Raw genomic sequence first — 27352 nt, 5'->3', positions numbered from 1 at the left:
AAGCTAAAGTTAGATTGTTGGTTAGTTAATGAGATTTCATTCTGATTTGATCACAGCTTACTTTATTTAGTTCATATTCTGTTTGTGTATTAATTGTATGTTTATGTTCACTTTGATAATGTGTTTTATATAACTGTGTAGCTAGCTAATTGGATCGGCCATGACCGCATGGCAATGGCAATGCTCTGTTCATGGCACTGGTGGTGGTTGTGTTTGCTAAAACACATGTAAACACATTTACAACAAGACCAGATATACCAAAACTGAGACTTGACTTAGAAACAATTTCTAACATGGTCAAGGTCAAAGTCAAAACGTAACAAAGACATTCACAGCCAAACTATTTTCACACTGCAAAGGTAATCACATTTTGAAAAAGTTAATATCTAATGCATTTTGTGTGCAGCTAACTGTTTCATGCCAACATAGACAATTAATGGATTTGTTTAACTTGCCAAGGAATGAATACCCAAGGTGTAATTAATTGTTACTGCAGTTATTTACACCTGTGTTTTTCATGCTTTAACGTTAAAATGAAATGGTTTAGTATCTAAAATTGTGATCAATGATCAATAAGCAAAAGGTGCTACTGAGGGCTGTAGTACATTCAAACAATTTAGTGGTGGTGAGACTGCTCTAGGATTGAATGAAAAAAAAAGGGTTACAGTGCTGGGGAAACCCTTTTTTTTTCGGTGGAATTGCCAATAGCTTTCCAAAGTCAATTGTAGTTTGAGTCATGTCCTTTTAGTAAAAATGTGCATAATCTTAAATCTTTTCTATACCAACTGCAGAATCAGTATCTTATGACGTTTGGTATTTGGTACAGAGAATGGGACATAGCACTGTGCAATAGATAATTTGTATTACATATTTGTTAGTATTACATTTTGTGCAGATTTCAAACATAAAGTACCCACAAATCCATTGTTCACTGCCACAGATGATCTCACTTTTTTTACCCAAGTAAACATCCTCTCAGGTCTGAGTTTGTTCATGCAGTGCTTGATTGACATATCTTATTATTTGTCTCAAGGTGGACCAACATTACCTTTATCACTCCTACTGGTACATTCTGTTTTTTTGACCTTGATATACTCCCAGCATAGCCCTGCCCAGTTTCTACCTGAGCAGAGGACTAATGAACCAGAAAACCCCTGTTATGGTCCACAGGGCCATCAATAGCAGAATAGTTAGTATCTCTTTTATAGTCTATTGTTTGATCTTGTCGTTGGTCTTTGGAAAGTCAGAAGGGACAAAAAATGTCCCCCATAGAGAGCAATATATTTTGAGCACCAATAGATTTTGCATCATGCATTGTTTAAAACATCTTATTCTAAAAGCAACATCTTTGATACCATTGTGCCTTTATCTCTCTGTTTGCTAGAGTGAGCACATGTAGAGGGCTTAGCACAGCCAAAGCGACGATTTGCCAAATAGTTGCTAGAAGAAATAACATAGCAGAATACATTAGGATGATGACACTAGGGCTGGAAGGGTAACAGACTTCTAACATAAGATTTCTCAACACATCACTTCAACGTGGTACCATTGTGATGTAGTAGCAGGGCCTCAAGGGAAAAATAATGACATATCAAGTACTGTAATAAGGAACACATTTTATATTTACTGAGCAGATCTCGAAAGTGAACAAATGTTCAAACTGGAGGCATTTTAAATGATATGGGTTAAAACATGCATTTCAATTAAAACAATAGTGTTTTGGACTCAGAAATGATACGTACATGTTCATCAGTTATATAAATGACTTAGTACTGTGCCAAATTTGAGTTCTGCATTTGTTTTCACTCTCTCTGCCCTGTTTAGAAAAAGAAGCTCCCACCTGCCAGGCCTTCATCTTCTGGGAATGTCAGCTTGACATTAATGGCCCATTTAAGTAGGTGAATTACATTTCATGCATTTTCAAACAAAGTTACGTCAAGCTGTAATGGTAGGTAATGGTGGTATGTGCTGAATAACAGGAATAGGTTATTGTCTATTCTCAGGACAGAATAGTATCCATATAGTGTTTCATTCAATCAATCCATGACTCAACAATAATAATTGTGAAGAACAAACAAACCACAAAATGACATTGATTGTCAATATAGTTGAACAATTACATTAGGGCTGTAATATACCAGACCATAGATATCTACTAAATCAAGTAAATAACTATTATTAATAATAACAATAACTATTTTAAACTAAAATTTAGATTAGTTTGTTGGCTTTCAGTCCCAAAAACTCAGTTGTAGTAATCCATATGCCTTCTCTTTTTAAACTGTAGGGTTTCATAGCACAGAAATGTGGGAAATGGTATATGAATTATATATATGATTTATAATTTCAAAAGCTCATATTTTCATTAGACATACCTCTGGGCTAAAGGATCGCACATATCATTCTAAGGAGACTGGGGAAGAGTGAGGACAAATAACCAAATTCAGGTCGCAACCATCATGTCGTTGCCATGGCACCTTAACCCGCAAGTTTTTTTGCTGCCCATATAATTTTTATTTTTATTTTTTATGTATTTTGGCTACCCAGCTGGAGATGCAAACCAATGCAAAAGCACTGGAGAGAGATACATTCTTTTTAAATCTTTTGCCAAGACAACCTTGTAAATTACCTAAAGTGAACATTAACATTTACAAAGGAACACTCAAGTAGACACTTTAGGTCTGAAGTGAACCTGCTCTCCATTGTTGTCCTTATCTGAAACAGTTGACTGAGCTGGATAATCAATCATATGGGAGCACTGGCTGATCACAAGGCACTTGTTTCTTGTCAAAGCCCACCTGCCTTTTTTACCATTTCAGTTATTTTTATTTTATCACATTTTGTCAGCCATCTGAAGACGCTGAAATTAAAGACATTTTTCTAAAAGCACTAAAGAACAAAGCTTTATACCATCTCAAAAATATTCCAGTATTCATTTTTTCAAACAGCTCTCATCTTCTTTTGCTTATACTTCTGTTTACTGCAAATGTCTGGATGAATGTGGGTTTCTATGTTCAATATCACCATCTTTGTGCTGTTATTTCTTAGCATTAGGAGTCGATATTATATAGGCAGTTATTTCATGAAATTAGAGTAATTAAAGAGGCAGTTTTTGATGCACCCTCGTGTCGGCTTGTTCTTCCTTCCTCTGCATTCCCCAGCAGCTGCAACCTAGTGAGACTGATTGACTGGAGAGATCAGGCGGCCTTCGGACAGTGCAGTGTCAGCAGCAGTGAGGCAAGTGCAAGACTCTACAGGACTAGTGCCATTTACACTGTACTCACCAGATACATGCAAAATATCAAGATTACAAATGAAGTACATGTTGATCTCATTCCCTCTTTCACACAAAGAGAAAGATGAATATAGATATTTCTAGGTGCATGCACTACATTTATGCACCTTTACAATTATACTGCAATACCTCTGAAGAGGACAAATGCAAAAATCAATAGCCAGTTCATCGTCAGGTTTGCATTGTATGCTGCATTACATTTTACAATAAGAATCTACACTAAATATAATGAAGGTGCTTGGTTCCAGGAACATTACACTGAATAATACAGTGGTATTGATTTTTAAGAGTAGTGCTTGCTTCAGATTGTGCCTTTGCCAATTTAAAGACACAATATTTATTTGCTTTTGGTTGATGTGTTTTACAGTATTTACAAAGTGTCTTAACTTACTATGAAGTGAGCTATCCTGTCATAGTTCTACAAATGGAGAAAAGTTAAGATTGTAGTGGTAAAGTAAAAAAAAAGAGTACATTTATGATTATTTTTGTTGAGAATTGAGATGCTTTTTACTGCTTCTCAGTCTGTTTCTGCAAATTAAACTTTATGACTGTCTTTTTAAGAAAATTACAGTTGTCGAAAAAAACGTTGTTTGCAAAAAAGCTCTCAAAAAACATTTGTTTATGTTCAGGTGACAAATATCTTAGGAATTCTTATTCTTGTCTGGGGATGGGGGATGGTTATAATGCTACACTATTCACCTTGGAGTTGTGTTGGGGAATATTGATGGGCCAAAGACATATGGGTCTTTAACTCAGGACGTCAGTATATTCCAATGTTGGTTTTATTTTAACCTAGACCACTAATAATCCCTGAGATTATTAATTTGTTATGGCTCTAACCATGACACCAAAGGTCTGCTAACTTTAAAGCTAAAATATGGAACATGTTTTAAATATTTATTTAGTAGAATTATAATCAACAGCTTATCTTATTGAGATGCGTCAGGAAGGGCATCCGGCGTGAAAACTGTGCCAAATCTGCATGCGGACAATGATCCGCTTTGGTGACCCTGAACTCACGGGATAAGCCGAAAGGCCAAAAAATTAAAAATAAAAAAATAAACAAAAACTCCACAGCTTATCTTACTGTGGACAGGATGGTTTTAACTGAATAAATTAATTATATTTATACACTTGTACATCTTGGTTTTTACTTTATATATATATTTTATTTTATTTTAAACTTTTAAAATACTAAGAATAAATTAATGTTAAATACATTTTATTTATAGATTGTCAAGATATAGATAGAAACTGGTGTTTGACTTTGGAAAAACTGACTAAATTACCTTCTCATCAAGTCTAAATAAAATAAACAATATTATATCCAATGTTTTGCAGCCCTTCTGAAGATAATCAAATTAGTTGCAATGCTCATTTGTGTTTTAACATTAGTAACATAAATTACTCCCTAAGTCATCAGTAATCAGCCTTCCATTGTTAGCCCTCCATCACCACAGCTCTTTTTCAGTCAGAGAACACCTGTCTGGACCTGACCTGATGACTGAGGAAAGCAGGTCTGAATTAACCCTCATTGTTTTTAGGATCTGTGATAGGACACAACTGAAACTGAGCCTCTCTCCCTTCTCTGAACAGGCTGGGTGCAGCAAAAAAGGGGAGTTTGTGGGGTGCTATGTTGTCTTTTATATTTTCCAGCCAATCACTGTTAAATCACCTATCCATCCAATAACGTAGGTAGGCTTTTCATTTTTGGCTTTTTGATATGGGACATGCTCACATGGTCAAAACACACATTGTTCTTCGTGTGTGGTTTGCCAAGGTAGTAGGATAATATTGATGACACACATGCAATACTGGATCTGTTGGTTCTTCCAAAGTCATGTTGAGTCTTGTTGTTTCTGCAACACGTTTACAATTTCAAACATACCTGGGAGTAGGTATATTATTCAGTTCAGTCAGTGTAAACAACAAATTGGATTTAGGAAATACATCCAACTATGGACGCCCTGTTCTTCAAGTGATTTATGGAACTGAGGCAATAATAACAATAACACCTGTAGGCATAAATAACTTTGCTACATTCCTTTGCTAGCTGCAGTAGTCCAAATACTTTCGCAGCTGTTCACCACAAAAAGCTATAAATATCAATCCATTATCAATTTATTATCAATTATATTAATCACATATCATCATTAAAAACAACAACACTGGCTTGGATGTTGCCTGGCTCAACATGGTCTGTGTCAGGTGTTGGAGAACCACGACATCATGAGAAGTAGGTGACTAGAACAATAACAAGACATTCATGGAGAAGAGCTAAGAATGGTGAAGTATTGGAATGCTACTATACAAGTAAGCCCAGTCATAGGGGTAACACGCAGAGGACTATGGATACTTTGAAACCCAAAATCTAGACTAACATCAAAACAACTAGTAGCTCAGTGCTCTAATGTCAGCAAGAAACACCTGCCATCACAGCTAGAGACTGACGAGGTACAACACAAATACTACGACAAGGAGGAGCCAAGACCACAGGTTGGGGGAGATATCATCATCAAACCCCAATATTAGAGATTGGATTCCAAGACCCATAACAACCCCAAACAAGCTTAATGCAAAAGCAGCTGACCTGAGATTGGTGTCTTGACAACTATTGAATAGATTGAACACACCCTGGGGCACCCTTGATTGTGTTATGTACCGTTAATGGAAAGAGAAAGAGAAAATTATTCAGCTTGGCAAATAATTTTCCTTCCTGAATAAATATCTGTTAAACCAGTGGCACTCCCAGTTGCCTCAGGTGCATCGTGTTTAGCGAACATGGCAGACATTTTATTGCAATTGTAAATATGCTACCATGCCAATTCTTACTGTAGCATTTAGCTCAAAGTACTGCTGTATACACAGAGCAGCTAATGTAGCATAACAATCTTTCCCTTCGGTTTTTCGTTAACTGTGCTTGACTGTCTTCTGACAATCAAAGTCAAACCAATGGCAAATGTAACTGCAGTCAATAGATTGAAGATTATACCATTGTCTGGCACTTCTTGAAAGACAGAACTTAATTACTGAGCATCTCCTTAATTTTTCTCTGTGTAATTTTATCAGTAGTTTTTCACTAATGTTAAAGCCATCTTGTACATCATATATACATTTTTTCAAATGCCTCTAAGGGCAGTTTGGGCAATGCAAAACAGGATCATTGTATTCATATTATTCAATTATTACTATGTTCCACATACACACATCCTGTAACAAAAAATAGGGCAAACCAAAGATATCCAACCATAGATTAATGTGTGAAAGCAGTGTGTAATCCGTCTCTTCTCTCTCTAAGGACTGGCTGAAGGAGATAGTGGGAAGGTGGAGTAAGGACAAGGTGACAGAGAGTAGGCTGATGATCTTGACTGAAGGACATCATATGTTGGTGATGCTAAAACTGGTAATCTGTCGTAAGATTTAAATGAATTAGAGGATAGTGTTATGGTTAGGAATCCTTACTTAAGGTAAGTTGTGGTTCCACATTCTCTTGTTAAAAATAGTGAAGTAATTTTATAGCTGTATTGATATAAACATATCATTTGTACGTGCATATTGTGATTTACATTTAGTCATTAACTACACTGAATACATTTTATGTACAGATTATTAAACAAGGAGTCTATTAGTTCCTATTTGTAGCGCACACATTTAGTTCACTTCTGTATAGTCACGCCTAATTATTTTTGCTTGAGTCAATTATAATTAAGTCACCAGTTCAGGTGGAGTTGCTGTGGGCTTCGGCTGCTGGAGGGACTTGTTGTTCAGCTGAGCAAAAGGATGCACCCCAGAAAGCAGAACATCTAAACCGAGGAAGTTGTCAATTGGACCATAAGAAGAGGATGGTAATTTTGGTTTTAGTATTTTGGGTTATTTATTGTTAGTTATTTAATATAGCTGATTTGAATAATGACTAATTATTTGCATTCAGTAGATTTATTGTTATGTATTTTGAATTCTATCATGAATTATATCATGAATGGTCTGATCAGCTATTATATATGTTCCCCTGTGTGTTGCCCCTGTGGCTTAGTTATATTTTGGTTGGTCTTTGTCAGATTATTTTGTGTCTGTTAGTAAGTTTTTTAGACATAATTTGTTATATTTACACTGATATCCAGTTTGGTTTTGTTGACCCCTTTTGTGGGCCCAATATTTTGTGATTGTTGTTGTTGTTTTCATATTTTTGAAGTAAAGAAAAACCCATTTGTTAAAAATCACCTGTTTCCTTTTGCCTGCTTGCTCGGTCCTGCACACATATATTAAACAAAAAGGAGTAACACACACACACGTCTTTTTTTGGCAACAGGTAAATATTTCAACTTCTCTTTTCTATATGTTGACCTGTAATTAATTAATTCATTAATTAAATAAGCACTTATAATTCGATTATAATTGCAATTATCATCTAATTGTGCAGTCTTATTTGATTCAGTGTTTTGAACTAATGCAAGTTCCAGAAAGACAGAGTAACAGAAGAACCGTGATTCATTACACAGTGGTGATGGGAAACTAAATGGAATTAAATTGATCAACACTGCCTGCATTTTCCTTCTCTAATGAGATTTCCTGTTTGCTACCGAACCAGCCCAGAATCATTGTCACGGATACCACATGGAAAGAGGGACATTATCAAAATTGTTTCTTCTTTTTGTGTCTCTTGGCCAGCATCTGTTGAAGAAGAAATTAATATCACAGTGGATCTCATCTATTTAAATTGTGGAGAGGTTTTGCAACAAGCAAATCATTTTTCATTCGCATTACAAAAGATGCTGGGTTAGAGGGTGTCTCTTGTTAGATTTAATTTTTAAACTGACCTGCAAGCAAAACTAATGGACTTTTTGCTTCTGTCACTAAAACATTTAGTTAATCTAATTTGATGTAAAAATGTATTCAGATTAGCATCACTATTGATAAAAAGTGCATTCTGTGTTTAGCAAACTATTCTTAACTTTTTCTACTGCATTAATGATATCTGCCAAACACTTCAGAGGGCCGTAGTCTCAGATGAACAATCTGAGTTTGTTTTATTTATTATGCTTTCAGTAATCAGTCAGGACAGTTTTAAAAATCTCAAAGCAATATACCAGCTGCTCTCTGCATAAACACATATTTTTTGTAAGAATCACTTAAATGGGTTACTAAAGGCTCAAGGACTTCAGATGACAATGAGACAACTCTGGCATAATTTCAGAAATCTATAAATGTTTTTATGCATTGTTTTTGTCAAATAAAGGAATAAACAAGCAACCAAAGGGACATTTTGCAATTGGAAAATAAACTCATCAGTGCTCTCTGCTTCTAACTTCTCTCAAATATAATTCAAGCTTTTCATTATTGCTATTTATCAGCTGTCATATACACATACCAGCACCATATCTGCGGCAAACTAATATCAGCCAATACATTGTTTTACTAAATGAGGCTGACATTTATTAGTTTAGCTATAACTGTGTGAATGTGTGTGATTTTTAGCATTATGTTTGGACTCATGTCCCACCACTCTTCAGATGTGTACACTGGCTTCCGGTAGCTAGCCGCATCACGTTCAGAGCTCTGTCTCTTGCCTACAGGGTGGTCAACTCAACAGTTCCTGATGCCAATGCGCGACATCTGGTGGTCCCAGCAACGCACAGAAGACACCAAGCAAAACTCTTCAGCTCAGTGAACCCACGATGGTGGAACAAGCTACTAAACTCTGCATGCTCAGCAGACTCACTCCCAAAATTCAATAAACTGCTGAAAAGTCTGAAGCTCTGTGAAAGCAGGCTGACCATGACCACAACCTCCATAGTGTGAGCATTGAGACATAATGTGAACTGAAATTTCTGGAGCGATTCTTTAGCCAGATATTTTAATATAGGGAAGTCAGAGAAAAGTTTAAAAGCATTTTTGTATATTTACACCATAAGCCATGGAAAGCAAGTTGAAAATTGTTGATGTTGACCTTTAAAGCAAACGTTTAGGCTTTTTAGTTTTTTGCAGTCAGCTTTTATAGGCATTTAAACTGTACCTTACTTTTTATTAGCCAAACAACCTTTCAAATGTGTCTTTGCATCTTCTTGTCTCTTTTTTATGGCTTTCATTAAAAACATAAGAAAAATCAAGAAAAGTCTGCAGGTACTAAGGCTTTTTAGACCCTTATTTGTTCCATACTGCTTTTTACTTGTCCCAACATGAGACGGCACCTTAAAATAAGTGGCCTTCTGGTCACAATCTCATTTTCTTTAACCTTTAGGCTACCACTGCTTCCTAATGCCTTGGGAGACTAAAGCCTGACTGACATGAGGCAGCATAGTGGTGATGGCACACAGCTTGTCAGGAGTAGGAAAAAGGGGGGTGGCTAAGAAATATACCCACCCCGAATAAAGAACCTGTTGTATAGAGGCCAATCACAACAGACCCTGCTTGTCTGTGCCTCTGTCTGCTCCTCTCTTTTTCACTTGTTCTTTCATTCCCTCCATGCTGTTCTGTTTCAATGATATCACATTGTTGTCTTACGCTTTCACAGCTCCTACTGTCATTTTTTCACTCCTCTCACTTTCCCCACCCCTCCCTCTAATCGCTCCCTCTGTGTCACCTAGGGCTTTTTGTTCGCAATTTCTCTCCTTCTCCCTGAATCAGTTGCACTCCCCCTGTCTCATTAGCTTGATGTCTGGTTGGTGGAGAGCTGTAGCTTGTTGAGGCTGGGAAGGTGTGGTCCTTCTGTCTTTTCAAAATCGCTCATTGCCTGTTGTTGAGATGTCACTGTCATTTTAATGATTATTGGTTGGACATGATCAATCTTGGTCTGGATCCTTTTTCACCTTATACCCGTCTGTCTCTCTGTCACAAACACTTTCGCACACAAACCTTAGTCAACCCAGTCAGGCATTGGTGGGTGCAATTCTGTTCTCTTCCACTTTCCAGTAAGCTGATCCTACTGGCAGAGACTAGTCGGGAGACTTCCTTTTCTGGAAGGACCTGATGCATCACGCTAATTATTCTCTCTCTCTCTCTCTCTCTCTCTCTCACTCGCTCTGTCTTTTTTCTTCACTGTCTCTACAAGCCTGTGAGAGGAGTAGAGAGTCTCATTTCATATTACAACGTCTGTGGAGGGAGCAACAGCAGAAATCATCCAGCCGGCGGAGTGAAGAGACTGTGTGGATCACGCCCCCCCTCTTCTGTGTCTCAGCCTCATGCTTTCTCTGTCAGGAACATCAGTAATACCATTTCACACTTTGTTCTCTCTCTCTGTTTAATTCTGTTTGTCTCTTTTTGGTAAAGTATCTCCAGTCTCAGGTAGGCAGCACTGTATCCAACCAGGGATACATGTCTTCAGTCTATCTCTGTCTTTCTTTTTTCTTTTACTTTATCATCCTCCTCCTCCACCTACCACATCTTCATCTTCTGCCTCTGTCTCTCTACTCTCCTCCTGCCTCCACACCCTGCTTTTGATTGCATTGGAGAGAGTCACCAATTGCACACGGCAAAGGCAGCAAGTGGGAGTGGACCTCTGTGAGCGTGCTTGCAAGTGGGTGTGAGTGTGTGTGTGTTTGTGAACGTGAAGAGGAGAGGAGGAGGAGGAGGAGGAGAAAGGAGAGAGCATCAGCACCGTCCTCCCAGTCTCTACTCTTTCCACACACAAACACCCACTCTGCATGGAACAGTCCTTCCTTCATTGCTTCTAAATGGACATTTCTGTGGCAACGTTTCACCAGTGAAGACAGCAGCTGCTGCCGCTCCACTCCACAAGCGCCTATATGCTGGATTTAAAAAAAAGTGAGGACAGGAGAGGAACAGGGGGAGATCTTTAAACATGAGTGAGGAGGCTAAGGAGAAAGCAGGCAGTGGGAAAACAGCCCATCGCAAGAAGAAAGGCAAAAAGGTATGAGAGACAAAGGAAGCGCTTCCTTTGTCTTTGTGTGTTAAAGAGATGTTTGTATGGAGAGTGAGTGGTCATTCGATGAGGTGAGGTTAAAAGCCTGGGTTGATTAAACCCACTATCCAACATGACTGAACAAGTGTTTGAAGACATCTGTGGTTTGATCATCTGGGCTGATCACATTTGATTTTTATCAACTTGTTTCAGAGCTTTAACAGTGGCTTGGTTTGTATTACGTAAGAACCAGTTTATTTTTAAGTACAGCCAGTGCTTGGGTTGTTATTTGTCTTATGTTTTTTGCTTTTAGTGTCACGTGTTTCTAAATATTTACTGCTTCTCTTAGATAACAATGTTGCTTGTTGTTCTGACATGAAAACTATTTGGTTAGCCTCACCTGGAATGCTTCTAAAGCCCACTGAAAAACTGTCAGTCAGTCATCAGTTATTAAAGTTCTGACATTGTGACTTGTCTTTCGGGTTGTTTTGCTTTGGGTGATGGTATGTAAAGATGAAAGGAGTATGTAAAAGTGGAGGCAAAGGGGTTGCCTCAGGGTTAAGGGTGGAAGCACCAGAATGCGCCCAATGCACAGGGATTTGTTGTACTCTCAAACTCTTTCACAGCTCTGTGTGTGTGTGTCTGTGTGTGTGTGTGTGTGTGTGTGTGTGTGTGTGTGTGTGTGCGTGTGCGTGTGTTTGTATCTGAGAAACATAGACTATATTTATTGTTTTCCTCGGGAGCTGTTATTATGGCTTTTAATTTGGAGTCTTTGGAGCCAAATCATTTTTTCAGTTTAAAAGTGGAATGTTGGTTTATGTGTTTCAACTTGTACAAATATGTATATACTTATACCGAGATGGTAAGTAACCGAGTACATTTACTAAAGTACACTACATACTACAAAACTACACTTGAGGTACTGAGGATTCATGTTACTTTTAATAGTTACTATCTACTTTTCTTATGCAAATTGCTATATGATCAACTAATACATTATCATTATTATTATTTTTATTTATTAGATTAATTTAAAAAACACTTTGACAGATTTTAATTATTAATTAAACTCAATGAGAGTAATACATTTTTGCCATGTTGTCTTTTCTTTAACTAAGAGTCCTTTTGGCTTACCCGTGAGTTCAGGGTCACCACAGCGGATCATTGTCCGCATGTTGATTTGGCACAGTTTTTACACCGGATGCCCTTCCTGACGCAACTCTCCCCAATTTCTAGCGGGCTTCGACCAGCAATGCACAGCTGGGGATGGGAATGGACGTTTAGGGGTTCAGTGCCTTGAGATACTTCGACATAGAACCGGGAGTGGGGATCGAACCACTGACCCTGTGGTCCGTGGACGACTGACTACGTGCACTTTTATATGAATATTGAGTTTGTATTCCTCTGCCCCCTTTGCTTTGTTGAAGTTTTATCTTTGGTGTACACATAAACATGTTGAGCATATCAGTTTGTGACAAGTATTACTGAAGTGTATTTCTGACCTGCACCAGCTTTGTTGTGTCAGTTTAGCTACCCTATGAAAGATGTGTTTTCGTAATAAAAAACTACTAATCATAGTATCACAAAATATACACATTCACACACACGTACAAAAAATTATTTTCTAGACCTTTTGAGTTGGTTTGGGGCTAAAAATAAATTTGGTGAGGCCCTCGAGATCAGGCATTTTAGGACAAGAAATATCAAAGCAGACTACGTACAGTAGACAGTCACTATGCATTTTACAAGGCTAAATTGGTCTGTTATTGAGAAGGAAATGTATTCTGTGTTTTACATTAAATAATTTATAGCTGCTGTGACACGGGCCACCCTCAGTGGTAAAGCTGTAAATCTTATTCCTCAATTGCAGTGAGAAAAGATGTGGAAACTCCTTACTCCAGCAATGATATATTGACACAGTGGGATGTGACAAGTTTAGTAGTGAAGGAGCTGTTCAGAATGAATGAATATAGGCAATATAGGGATTTCTTTGATAGAAAAGTATATGTAGTTTAAGCATTAATAAAATGTTGGTGAAGATTCTCAGTCATCCAGGTTTGGTTATCCAAAGATTGAATTATGTCAACTGGACTTCTCACTTCTTGGTTAGAAAAATTTTACTACTGATCCAAGCAGCTTCTTCAGCAGAGTGACATTAATGAAATGGTTTTTCAATCGGAATCGAATAGGCCTGATTTTTAAAATCTTTGGAATTGAAATAGATATTCAGTTTAGATAAACAGCATGGTTCAGGCTCTTTATTATACATGACGTTTGCTATATTTTATATATCAGCTTGGAACTTCACAGTGTTAAAAAGCTTAAATTCTCCATGCCAAAATAAAATACCCAGGGGATTAGGATGAAGGACAATGGGTTAAATTCACTAGTAGGATTATCAATGGTTCTCTGTCGATGTATTACCAAACAAGCCTCAGCCTGTTGTCTCACACAAAGTCCAGACTGCAGCCATAGAACTTAAAACAACAGAGCAAAATAATATTAATGCTTTTTACTTATGTATGTTGTCAGTTAGGTATGTTCATGTGCAAATATGTGTCCATATGTGTCTTTATTTCACTGTGCGCACATGTGTGTGCCAGATAACCATGGCAGATGTGTTAATGATTGTAGCCATGGCAACTGGTTTTTGTTCCGAGCGAAAGATGTCGAGGATGAGAGAACGCAGGAGAGACAGAATGAAGAGGGGGGGGGGTTGGACTGGTGAACTTGGTGGCCAGAACAGAAATATATTTTTCATGAGGCAGCTGCAGGGGGAAGCTCAAGGATACAATCAAACTTCTTTTGACTCAAGGTCCCAGACTTATCGAAATTATGATGGGGGTCATAAATCAACACCAAACCCAATGTTATGTTTGCTTTTATATCTGTGTGTACTGTGTGTTTGTGTATGTGCATGTTTGTGTGTATTGAAATCTAGTATGCTCGCTATGACAGTGAGTTGGTGGAGCACTTTGATGTTTCTCCAAATCTCTGAGAGGCTTAATGATAAGAATTTGATGTAGTGATTGAGATAATGAGGTTTACATAACACACAGACTCACAAACACAGTTTTAGCAGGAATTAAGTTGCATATGTTCCCACCACATAGAAGCTGCTGGTGGTTCAACTGTAACCCTTTTACTGAACATTTTCATATATGTGTGGGTTTGTGCATGAAGTACACACTTGTGACTGGGCATCTGCTGCGCTCTGTCAGGTTTCAGTAGTTAGTTTAGCTGCTTAGAATGCAGCTTGCTTGCACAAAAGAAGACAAAAATAAAGGGAAAAATGTGCCTGCTAGATAAAAAGACCCCGGGAGGGTTATACAAAGTGTCTCACTTAGAGAATTCTAATAGTTATAATTAAGCTTAACAAAATTTAAGTACTTAATTTATGAGAGAAAGAAGATGCTTATATTCTGAAGGTAGTAAAATTACATTTTTATTTACATTTGCATAAGACTACCATGGACTTGAATTTTATTTTTATACAGTAAGCAATATAAACTACATGTAAATGAAAAGAAAGAGGTTGTAGATTAATGTAGTGTAAAGTTCAGGCTTGTGAATTAACAAAAAATGTCCACTTATTTGACAGCCAGGTTATGAAATGAACGAATAATGATACTATAGTTTTGTCATGTTTATAATCTGCCCTTAAAAATACAGACTATATGATTACACTTGGCGCTGAGATAGACTGGTGACCTGTCCAGGATGTACCCCGTCTCTTGCCCTATGAGTGCTGGAATAGGCTCCAGCCCCCAGCGACCCTAGACAAGATAAGTACCTACAGATAATAAATAGATGGATAGGTAATTAAAGATTATTAATAAATGTTACTTTCAGAAAACATGTTGATTAATGACATCTGCTGAGAAAGGTGATATCACTGAGACACTGAAGTTCTGTAGATCAGGCTTCTCCACATTATGCTGCCACAGTTTATTGTGTATTGCACACTCACAACGCTTCTTCAAGTCACACAATTCATGTACTTGTTGCTATATTTTTTGCTGTAAGTGACATGCAAGTTTTTACAGGAATGCAAAAAACAGCTGCTCACCAACTGAACTTATACTGTAAAAATGTGTATTTTACTATTTGATAAATCAGCAGCAAAAATAAAAAGGACAGATGACTATACACTGTAGCTTATTTTGCCTATCCTTCCACTCATTACTGGGCTGTATACATCTCTCTTTTGTGTTCCCTCTGTTTTATTGCTAATGAGACAGCCAGGCAGTCAGGCAGCAAGGCTTGGGCAGCTCTGTTCTTTGTCTATGATGGAAAAACCCTGCCAGAGACACAGAGCCCAGCGTCTGGAGGACTGGTGAAATAAGTGACAGTGTCTTCAAAGAGAAATGGCACATCACATCCCCCAGATATCAGCAGGGCACTGGTGGTCATGGAAGATGTGAAGTGCGTGTGTCTATGGAGAGACACACATTAAGAGGCAGGAAATGAAGTGCTGTTTTTGTTTTTCAGATTAAGCTAATGGATTTGGATCAAATTCTTAAGAGGGATACATTTTGCTTTTTGCTTTATGGGCTGTTTGAGAGATAGAGTAATATGTAAATATGGTGTACTGCTAAAAGGAGCTGAAACAGTTAATTGACTTTTTGATCAACAAAAAACAATCCTCAAATATTTTGATTTGTCACTCACTTTCTTTACTATAAGTCAACTTCGTGTATAAATTCATAGATTACCTAGTGTAGTTCCAACTTCACCACATTAAGTATTGCCTGCTTATCTTTGTTTTATATTATGATATGTAGACCTTGGAGTTGGACCAAACAGTATGCTGAAAATAGCAGCTTGGAATGGACATTTAGTTACTATTTAATCCATTCATAGACTAACTTATCAGGAAAATAAGCAGATTAGTGAGTGGTTTGTGAGGGTATATAGCAAGACTAAAACATGTTGATTTATGTTTCAAAGGATTGTAAATGACTTTCAAATCTCAAGACAGATTCATTTCAGATGTAGAATGTTTAATGCTAAATATTTAACTCATATTTAACTTTCTATAATGTGTTTCAGGTATGAGATTAAACTTCTTTTTCAGCCTTCTGCAATAGCACACACACATAAAAATACAGAAAAATCAATTGGCCTTGATTATTGATTTTTATATGAGGCCAAACAAAATTCTGTAACTTATCCTTATTCTCCATCACATCACCTCATTGACATTTGATTTTTTTTCCTGCAGCACATCTTAGGTGCAGCATAAATATGTGATGACTTATATAAAGCTGTTCACACACACACACACACATACACAGACACACACACACACAAGCTCTGTCAGTTGGAGTGTGGAGGTGTGAGTTAGTGCACAGTTGTGCTCCCTCAGTAGCTCTATAAATGTATGCATGCATGCATGTGTGTAGGTGGGCGTATTCCTACAGTTTCTGCGTGGATGTGATCTTGGGGAGGTACTGTAGGCATCAGAGAGCCCAGGCACAGCTGCATGCCCTCAGGAGAGGGCAGAGGGATCAGCCTGTCAGAGCTCCATCACTCTCAGATGACCTGTCTCTGTTCTTCTCCTTCCATTGAGATAGGGAAGGAAGAAAGGATGAGGTGCAAAAAGAGTAGAGGAGCCAGGGCAGAGAGGGAAATGGAAAGAAGCAAAGGAGGTGAAATGAAGAGGAGTTGAGACACAGAGTAAAGACCAAAGTGTGAGCTGGTGAGTGACAAATAAGTAGATGGAAAGGAAGTGGAGAAGAAAGTGTGACTACGGTGTGTCTGACACTTTGTAGCTCGGGAGCACTCTCTTGATCTCCAACCAGCTGTAGGGAAGGTTTAAGGGGCCAGCATGCTTCATCATCGCTTGTTGGATTGTCAAAAAACTCTAGACCTCCACATACACCCAATCTACCCCCCTATCCCCCCACACATATTCGCTGTCAGACTCTTAAAACTGGCAAACACTTTATGCAGCAGTTGTTCCAGTGTGTGGTACCACACCGAGAAAACCACACCCACACTTTGGTGACATGGGGAGACCAGGGAGAACAATTTAGACCTACTCGAGAAAAAAAGTTATATATAAATTCTGATGGTCTCACCGTACATTATGGCTTATTTGTGCAAGTTTGAGTTTATGGCTTATACAGGTTTGTGGCTTATGTCAAGAGTATGTTCAATTTGTAAGTATGAAAATATTTAGAGTTATAAGTCTGTTGCACAGGTAAGAAACCAACTACAGTAGTAATCGACAACATGTTATCCTAAGGTACTGAAATATTTTCTTCCCAGTAAAACATAGTTTACCTCCATTCCAGTGTTGTAATTTTTTTCAACCTGTAGTTCTCAACTGTCTGTAACAGGACATAAGGTGGAACATTGCTTTACCTGTCATATCCAGTTTCTACAATACAATGCAGTGATATCTGAAGCAATGTTTGAACACAGTTTTTGCTGAGCTGATGGAGAAGCTTAAGTTGTTAGTGTAAGCATCAGCAGTTAGTTGAGTCTCTTGATCTGCTGTAAGTTTACAGTTATTAGTGTTACAAATTCTGTTGCAAAGTTTTGTGCTATAGCATTTTGCTCTTTGCTCAAAGTGTGTGAGTTGTCAGTAAGTCATTTTGTTAAAATGAATAACCATGAGTGAGAAGCTTAGGCAGAGTGAATAAGAGTTCCTATGACCAACACTCTGCATTGCTTTTTAGTGAACAACTGTGATTAGCAACTGAATTATTACAGCTGTTGATGAAGTTATGTGACAGTATGGTGGTACTGTATGCGGTGTTCTTTCAAAGCCAGTATAGTTGTTTGGAAAAGTGTTTCTTGACTGATGACTGGTTCTGTTTGAAAGGCTGACACGTTATTTGACTGGTTTGCTGATCACTTGCTGGTTTAATGACAAATCCGCTTTCCCGATCAAACCTGAGGCAACTGTTGTCGGATCAAAAACACATTCATACACTCAAGTGGGCTTTGGTCTGAATGCAACTTTACAGAACACACTATTAGAAATACACACACTCACACTGTAGGGCAGAGTGTGTCCTTGGCCAACTAACAAGGCTGTTGAACCAGATCTAATTAACAAAAAGGCCTAACAAGGCCACTCTTTGCAATTCATCCATCCCCCAAAAAGCTCTCTCCTTAATTCCTCCTTCATCAACCTTCATCAACAGAATCAAACAATTTTAAGAAATGCGAGAACGAATTGACACCATAGAGAGCTCAGTGCAATTTCAAATGAGTTTCTATGCGTGTGTTGGGAATAAAAGTTCACAGTTGAATATCTATATATCTATATGGACATCTTTTCAAATCACTTAGGTCGAAGTGTAAATATTAATTTGATTAGTGATTTGAATCAAATCAGTCAAAAGTAGCCAATTTATTAGAATAAAATGGATCACCACCAAATGTGAATGCAAAAAGCCCAACATTCTGGTCTGATAAGTGACCTGGACTGGAGTTACTCTGAGGCATCTACTATACAATGCAATAATGTCTGCCTTCATTTCCACTCTACTGGCATTTTCCTCTGTTGGCAGTCTCTGCTGCTTGACCCGCAGCCTCTTCCGTTTCCCACAGCTCAGTCCGGAAGGCTCGTTAAATCTCGCTCTGTTGTGCTATTTCCATTCCTCTTCTCCTCTTCCCCCCATTTTGTCCAAACATACCACAGTACAAGTCAGTATTGGAAAGAAACTGAGTCAAATAGAGAGTACCACTGTCAGATTTAGAAACCCCTTTTATCAAGTTTGGGATCCTCCTTTAGGCTCTCCCGGCTCTGTGTCACCATGGCAACTGTTAAATGCAACAGAACGGTACTGTGTAACAAAAGCTTTTGTACCTTGACCACAGCATTGTTTCACATATTTCTCCATTATTTACCATCAGTGGATTTACTGCAGCCTATGTAAATATATGAAAACCGACAAAAACACCATATGCAAACAGATTAATATCACTTGTTTATTTATAGTCCACCTTTAAATGAACCGAGTCACAGATGCACTGGCTGTTAATTGCTTGTCACAAGCAATTAGCACCACAGAAATGAATGTATGAGTTGTTGAGGCTTGTGTCGTGATGAAAGGATTATAACATCCAAACTATTTTGCGAGATTTCACAAAGATGACACTATTCCCACTCTAATTCCCACAGTAAAGCAGCAGGGAAAGATGTTGTCACGTGACTTAAATTCCTGTTTTATCATATTTGGTGTGTGGGCCAATTGTGTTTATTCAGAATAAATGCATACAGAAAGCTGTGGTGGGTGAAAACAGTCTAGATTTCAGTTTCAGATTTCAGAACAGTGGGCCTAACAGGATCTCAGTGGTGGCAGTTGCAGAAAAAATATTTCTGTAGCCTAATTAAAGTCACTTGTTATACTTTAATGAGCTGGTGTTTGGGAAACGGGGTCTGATTTCCTCACTATTTCATTGGTTATCAGGTGTTGTTTATTTGAAGTGATGTATATTCAGATCAGGAATCCACAGTGGAGCCAAGCCAGATTTTTCACCCCTGCTTCATCAATGGGATGAAGAATGAAAGTTTGACTAGTGAATAAAATAGGTAAATAAAAGGTGAACTATGTAATCCCAGGCACAGGAGATTGCTGCAGTCTCTCTCTGAAGAAACATTAAGATGCTTTTGCTGGATCTCAGCTTAAAGGTGCACTTAACAGGAGGAACTGGCTTCCTCTGAAATTCAAGCTTACTGACTGATAGCTGTAAACCTGGGGCTATGTTTTGAAATGTGGAAGAGTGTTTTGATAATGCAGAACAGACTGCCACTTTAGCACTAGCATTATTGGAGATTTTCATGTTGCCGGAAAACCAGGTGAGGGAGACATCCTGGAGCAATCAATTTTCAGTGTCATTCATTTATGGTTTTTATGGTCTAGTGTTAGTTTTGAGATTTTGGTCATGTTGGATCTTAAAAAAAAAATCTTTATAAGCTTGATCTTTCCCATTTAAATTTTGACTGTATGAAAGTGCACCGGCTTTACTGTATGCAAATGGAGGTTGTATGGACCATCGGATGGTACAGTAGGTATAGAAAGTGCAGTGCTTTCTCTTGGGACACTGTGTTTCACTTCATGAGTCAAAAGCAGTTTAATTAAGCAAAGTTTGTGGTTTTAGTTGCCTTTCATGTTTGTAAAATAAATGCTTCCTGTCTCTGAGCACACTATTTGACTTTTTCTGATATCAGACCAAGATTATGTTCTTTCCTAACCCAAACAAAAGCCATATTGTAGAAGACATGTTTGTTTAAACATGATCAGATATTTAAAATTAATATTGAGATCCCAGTCAGGTAAAAGTAGTCACTTGAAAGCATCTGATGTCCCAGATATGGGCCTTTGTTCTGGACCTCTTTTTTAAATACCTGTGCTGCTGCTGTGACAAGTTATCCATTTTGGGTATCAGTCAAATATTGGGTAACAAATGCTACTAGCACTGTTGTGTGCATATCATTTAGTACAGACAATTGGATTTCCATCCAGCCATAAGCATGTTTTTTTTACAAACAGCACTAAGAAGAGTTGCAAGGATGTAGTGAGGTTAAAGGGTTTTTAGATATCAGTTTAGCTCTAAAGCAACATGACCTGTGTCAAATTGTACAGTAACATTTGGGAAGAGGATTTGAATAATTGTATAAGTACACGGAGGCATGATTATGGATGATACATTTGAGAAGACTGGGAAAATCAAATCTTCAATAGAATCATGACAGGTGGAACCACAGGATGTCAAATAAAGGAAAATGTGGGAGGAGAGCAGCTGATGGAGAAGTGGATGAGAATGCACGCAACCGATTGCTCACATGTGCATTTAAAATAAACCCCAACAGGCATAAATGAGATCCATATCCCAAGGGTCCCTCAGTGATGATACAGTTTTCTCCATAACAGCGTAATGTACCTAAAGACATCATCTCCTTGCTACAGTGCAGTAAAGCTGTCAGAGTTCAGTGTAGGAAAATAACATTCATCTCATCTCTTGTGTTACGCTTTTTGTTTTCTCACTCCTTTCCTCTTAAGGCCATAGAGCGAAGGAGCCAGATAAATAGAATTGGCTTGATATTGATATTGATATTGATATCTCAATTTCTGTTGCAGACAGGCCAGTGTGGTTTTGATTTGATAATATCTTATGCTCCATGTAGATGGACCTAAAGGTGCCTGTCTGCTTGCTTTTTATATGGCCCTTGTTTTGCTCAAGGAATTTGTATGTGCTACTTTTTCTAATGCTGATTATAAATTTGATTATTAATAGTCAGATAGTTTGTCTTTTTACATGTTAATATAACTTCTTGTGTACATCATTCCCCAGCCACTCCTCCCTTCAAACCACCATCCATACCCCACATCACTGACTTTAACGAGGAGTCCGCAGTGGTGTTATGTGCTCTGTCATTTTTCCAAAACACTTGCTTCGCTCAGGAACATATCCCATGATGTTATTGCTGTACAGCTACGGACCTCCTTCTACAATGTCCATTGTACAAAGAAAACTGATGCAAAGTCCCATAAAATGAAAATGCTGTGTAACTTTGTGTCACTGTCAAGGATAGTTTGATATGAAGCTTATTTTCAGCTGTTTTTGGAAGTGCTCAAATATGTCTTTGAAGAATGACAATCATGTCAGCATTTTTGAAAACCTCTGTTTTCTATGTCTGCACTACAATGTCTGACACAGGCATTCTCGGATCTAACTCTGAAGAATTATGTTTTTTAAAAGCGCCGTATCTGTGTTAAAATATAGACTGTTGTCTGAAGCAGCCATCCATTTAAAAGTCTTTTAATCTGATCGTTTTGCTCTTTGCCTTCTAACCACAGTTGCTATTGTACACTGTGCCTTAGATGTGTTTACTGGACTTGCTTTAAGCTGGTGTATGAAAGTAGCATTGCCTTCAATGAGGCATGTGGGAACTGTTCAGGGAAAGCATGGTGATTTTCACAGTATATACAGTATATTTTGTGTGGCTTTAGTTTTGCATGCACATTGTGCATGGAATATTCTGCGGAAGGCTGGTGTGTGGGTTGGTTTCTTTTAACAGTCACAGGGTTTTTCCTGCCCTGTGGTCAGTGACAGTAGACACACAATGTGACAACCTACAGCTGTGAGGGTGTGAGTCTGCTAATGAGATACCCCCTGGGCCTGTGTGTATGTATGTGTGTCATACCAAATATTATGCAGCAGGTTTATTATAGAATTAATTTGAAAGTAGTATTGAGGGAATTTAAAGCTACACTGTGCATCAGTTTTTCTATTATTTCTAATAAAAATATTCTCCATGGGTTATTTACCTAACTTGGAGCTGTTCACATCACTGGTTCATTAGAAGAAGGTAAAGCTGCACAATTAGTTTTTTTTAATTCTTAGTCAAGAAAGTAAATTAACTTCCAAAAATGTTGAAGTTTTCCTTAAAATATTTGCAATAAATGTAATACTGTCACTTCAAAATACTTTTTGAATAAGTTGATTTAAATATTCCAAGATTTCTTGTGATTGTGCGGGTAATAGTAAAATAATATTGACTCCCACCAGTGTCTCTGCATAAACATTCTGTATATGGAAAGGGTGTGAAACTCTTTTTTATTAATGTAATTAATATGAGTAGTTAGGAGATCTGGGTAGATAAGGGAACATGTGGGCAGTATAAGATACAGCAGAACAGAAGATGTGAGGATGATGGTACGCAGCTGGGCAGCTGGGGAAACAAGGAGCTGAGGATGCAGGGATGCCAGATGAAGGCAGAGTCTTCACCCACTTGTGTTATGAATAAATCACTGCTGAGATTTCCTTGCTGTCTAGTCCAGCATGGACTAGCATGCTTTCACAGGGGTAGCTCATCCTAAATGGCCTACTTTCCCCATTATAAGCCCACTTGTAATTTACCAGCTGAGGGGTCTTTATGATTGCTTCATCCATCATCAATTACACAGCACAACTGAAGTCAAACTAAAGTGTGCTGGGGAAAATAGTTTACATTGCCCAATAGTTCCCTGCGTGAACAACAGAACTAACAAATATAATATATCTTTCAAATATCAACAAATAACAATGAAATAGAGTTGGGTTAGGGTTAGAGCTGGGTAATAATCAATGTGTAAATACAGAGCTTTTGGTGACTATATTACAGCACATGTACCTGAACATCAAACATAAAACGCCAATCTAAAAATCACTGCTCTCCTAAATAGTCACAGAGGAGAGTGTTATGTAAAAGCGAGTGGGAAGGCAAGATCAGCACAAAAAAAGGGAAATTTACTGAGTGATGTAGTCGTGTCAGCACAGTACATTTTTGTACATCTCTACAGACAGAAATGGAGTTGTATAGGAACAAAGAGAAGCCATTTTCTTCCTCACTGTCATTAAACAATGGTGACATCTTCATCCCTGACCAAGACAGGGAAAGATTGATTGCTCCTGAAAAAGCCTATGTCTCGTGTGGCTGTGACTGGAAATTTTGTCAGGGTTTCTGTAACTTTGTTTTTATGTTTTTGTCAAACCGACATGTAAAAAGGCACATAGATGAAGACGGAGAAAGGAATTCCAATATTCTAAGGGGCAATCCAGAGTAAGATAGTAAAAGATAATAAATCTGCTTTCACTGCAGACAATAGTGTCAAAATGCAATTGTAACATGTAATCCAGAATTGTGCACTTAAGCCGCAGACCTCTTGAGCTGTGGCTTAAGTGCACACACGTAAGTGCTTCACAAGATTGCTTTTTAAATTATACAGCAAAACCAACACAGTTTGTCTCTGTTTGTCAAAAAAGCTTCATCAATAAAGATATTAATCTCTCTATCACTAATATTCATTCTGTTCTAGTGACTATTTACAAGTAGAGTACACACAAAGTGGTGAAAGTTAATCATGATGTCAAGCACTGCTTCCTTCAAGCACACACGATGACATAATTTGTTTTGAACAAGTTATAGTAGAACAAAGAACAAAAGTGAATCAGTTAACATAAGTAACCATGATTTATTGTTATTACATTTGAAACAAATGTTTCTTGATTTAATTAAATGCAGAATGGATGCACCTGCATATTTTGATGAATATATTCTTCTTCTGATATATATTCTTCTTACAACTTTAATTTTAATATTATAATATTATATATAATTTTCACAAATAAATACAATAAAATTTTAGTTCAATTTGGTCTTGCAATACTTTAATACTTTAATCGGGAGGAGAAATAAGTGGATGATGTAGGTTGAAATTGCATGCAGTTTTGTGCACACAGTAACTAAAGATATTATTTAAGCAGAAAAATTTGGTGTGATTTAGTTGAATTCCTTGTGGTGTTGCCAGCCAGATAGTAGCAACTTGCAATAAAACAATATTTGGTGGCCATAGATTGTACTTCAGCACTTCAGTGACAAAAGACAGTCTGTGTCACAAATTGTAAACCAAAGTCCTATAATCTGTCCCACTTTTACAGACCACTCTGTCAGAATATGACATGACGTGATGTAATATTCACTAGTGTAATTCTGCTGCTAAAACATTCAACATTCTACAACATGTTGCCCTCTTTTCCCTGGCCACGTTCGGCTGCACACTGCTCTTTCTTCTTGGGTTTGTAGAACGTAATACGTAAATAGAATAAGCACTGCAGCTAAAGAATTCACCAAATGAAGAGCCTACAGATTTTCCCCTGCTCAGCTCTGTTTATCCAGATGGCAAAAAATGTATTAGATACTGTACCAAAAGACGCATGGTCAGAAAGGTGCAGAAAGATGCTTCAAACTACTACTGTATCTGCCGCAAAGCGGCATTGCTGGAGGTTTCTGCTTAATCAAACATGAAAAATACACATATAGTTTTCTAATTAGCATCATTGTAATATTAGCTCTGCACAAAGCTTCATGTGCTCTAAAGTTTGCGATAGATTTCAGAGGATTTTTTTTTTTCTAACAGAAACTGGAAGATAATTGTCTGCTTTCCTAGCAGAGTCACACCCAGAATAAGATAAAGAAAGCATTAGTATTGACCCTACATAAGACTGTGACTGGGTAATGTGCCGAAGAGATGTGGCTGAAGAGATGTGTGGGAGAGAGGGGCAAATAAAGTTAACGTGACCTCTGCTACATTTTTGCAATCAGTGACTAACTTGGTTTTACTCAGTGTAACTGATTGGATCTGATAAGTCAAAAGGATAAGGCAAACAAGGAAAACAAAAACTGCCAGGGGCATTTAAGGCCAAGACAAAGAGTCGCTTATTTTGTTGGCTCTCTTAGTAGAAATTTGCATATAATTTTTTACTTAGATTATTTTTCTGAACTTTCATGTGAAACTCTGAAGGGATTTTCTCCAGTGTTGTGGGGGAAGAGATTGTAGGGGAGGCATGATCCACATTCCACAGTGGGGCTTTACCTTATTATTCCTTCTACAATACGTGCTAATTGGAGCTGTCAAGATGCTGATAATCTGTATTACAGTGTACCATTCAAAAAGGCACTAAAGAACTTTCACATTTCTAAGAGAAATGATTAGTGTGTGTGTGTGTGTGTGTGTGTGTGTGTGTGTTTGTGTGTGTGTGTCTGTGTGTCTGTGTGTCTGTGTGTGCGTGTGTGAAATGCAGAAAGAAGAATCATACAGCTGGTAAGTGAAGAAGCCAAACCCAACAGCAGTTTGACAGGAAATGTAATGCAATAGATTGGCAAAGAATGCTTGCCTCCTTTTTCTACTTGTCATTTGAACCACTGTGTAGGCTTTAATTAATCTGCACGAGAAAAAAACAAGAATTACAATGACTGGATGTGGCTCCAAGGCCCAAACAACGGGATGTTCTTGCAATGTTTATTTGATTAAGTATAGTAGAAGTTCATGCTATTTTCTTTGAAGAGCAAAACATTCTTTCATGACACCGCACTATCCATCTATGTTCATCTACCTCTCAAAGCAAAACAGAACCTTACACTTTAGGGCGTTAACACTCTCTGGTTCAGCACAATAAAACATTATCCACTGTCTGACCCTCTTTTCTTCTTACACTCACTGCCTCCCTCTGGACCCCTCTCTCTTTTTCTCTCACTATTTTATCTTCACTCTTCAGTTTCTTGCCTCACTGTCAGCCTGCTTGTTTTCTCCCTGCTGCCTCAGAGTGATGAGAAGGAACTGCAAAAACCTGAAGGAGGGTAGAATTTTTCACTAAGAAGCCTAGAAGCTCACACACAGACACATTGTCTCAACATCAAAGCTCCATCATTCCCTGCCAGATCCCTGGGCTGCCAGGGACAGAGAGGTAAAACATGAGGTGAGAGTAAGAGGTTGCAGACAGAATGAGAAACAGATCACTGTTGAAATGTTCTTGTCTCTGTGTCTGGGCATCACTACTCTACATTATGTGCATACTGTATGTGCCTGTTTGTGCCTGACAAAGCTGCAGTGGGAATGTGTATTGTGTCAAGTGCTATCCCTACTTCCTCCTTTTGGAACAGCCAGCAGCCACTTAGCTCAGCTTGTGGCATCTGGAACCTGCCTGCAACCACACTTTAACAAGGCCCCCAGAGTGTGTGTATGTATGTGTTTGTTGCTTTAGATTTAAGATGCAGAAAATGTCTGTCCAGTTGTGCAATTTTGCAGTTTGACTGTTGCATTGGTGCAGCCCATAACATTAGCAGAGATACCGGTTAGATGGAGAAGATGGTGCTCTCTCTCTCTCTCATTTCCTCACCTCCTCTGTCTGGGTCTGCCCCTGATATTTTATCATCTGTTCCCTTACAAATCATTCATGAGTGCTCATCTCTGCAACCAAAACCGCATATGGCCACGTGAAACAATAATTGAAATGGAATAATTAGAATTATTCTTTACACATTATTCTTTAATTATGTTAGAATTAAAGTAATATGTGGCATAAAAATAAATTATCCAAATGTCCAGTTCTTTGTTCTTAAAAGCTGCAGTTTAATTTAATGTTGTAAACCATGGGCAGGTACTGTTCCTGTGCTTGTTGCATTTATGTCACTGCTTGCATTTTCTTTACAGCAAAAGCCATTTTCTTCAACAACTAGTTTGCTTCCAACAGTGTTTAGATCAGTGGAAGCTTGACATTTCATGTATGGCTCCACAGTGTAAACATTACTGTATAAGGACAGAGTCATCACCGCACTGTGTCCTGTTTCAGAACTGAAGAAATGTGTTTTATTTTCTCAGCTAAAATGTACCTAGACTAGCAATAATACAAACCAT

General features: G+C 38.0%; 1 protein-coding gene across 1 annotated transcript in view; it reads left to right on the top strand.

Annotated features, from left to right (window-relative positions):
• Positions 1 to 10357: 10357 nt before the first annotated feature.
• Positions 10358 to 27352, top strand: part of LOC137133411 (ankyrin-3-like) — a 114077-nt gene continuing 97082 nt past the window's right edge. Inside the window, exon 1 of the mRNA XM_067517045.1 lies at positions 10358 to 11162. Coding sequence (XP_067373146.1) covers positions 11094 to 11162 — 69 coding nt within the window. The 5' untranslated portion in view covers positions 10358 to 11093. The remainder of the gene's footprint in view (positions 11163 to 27352) is intronic.

Source organism: Channa argus, chromosome 1 (genome assembly GCF_033026475.1).
Source record: "Channa argus isolate prfri chromosome 1, Channa argus male v1.0, whole genome shotgun sequence".
Classification (NCBI taxonomy): domain Eukaryota; kingdom Metazoa; phylum Chordata; class Actinopteri; order Anabantiformes; family Channidae; genus Channa; species Channa argus.
Note: the sequence above shows the minus strand (reverse complement) of the source record. Positions and strands in the feature narration are given on the sequence as shown.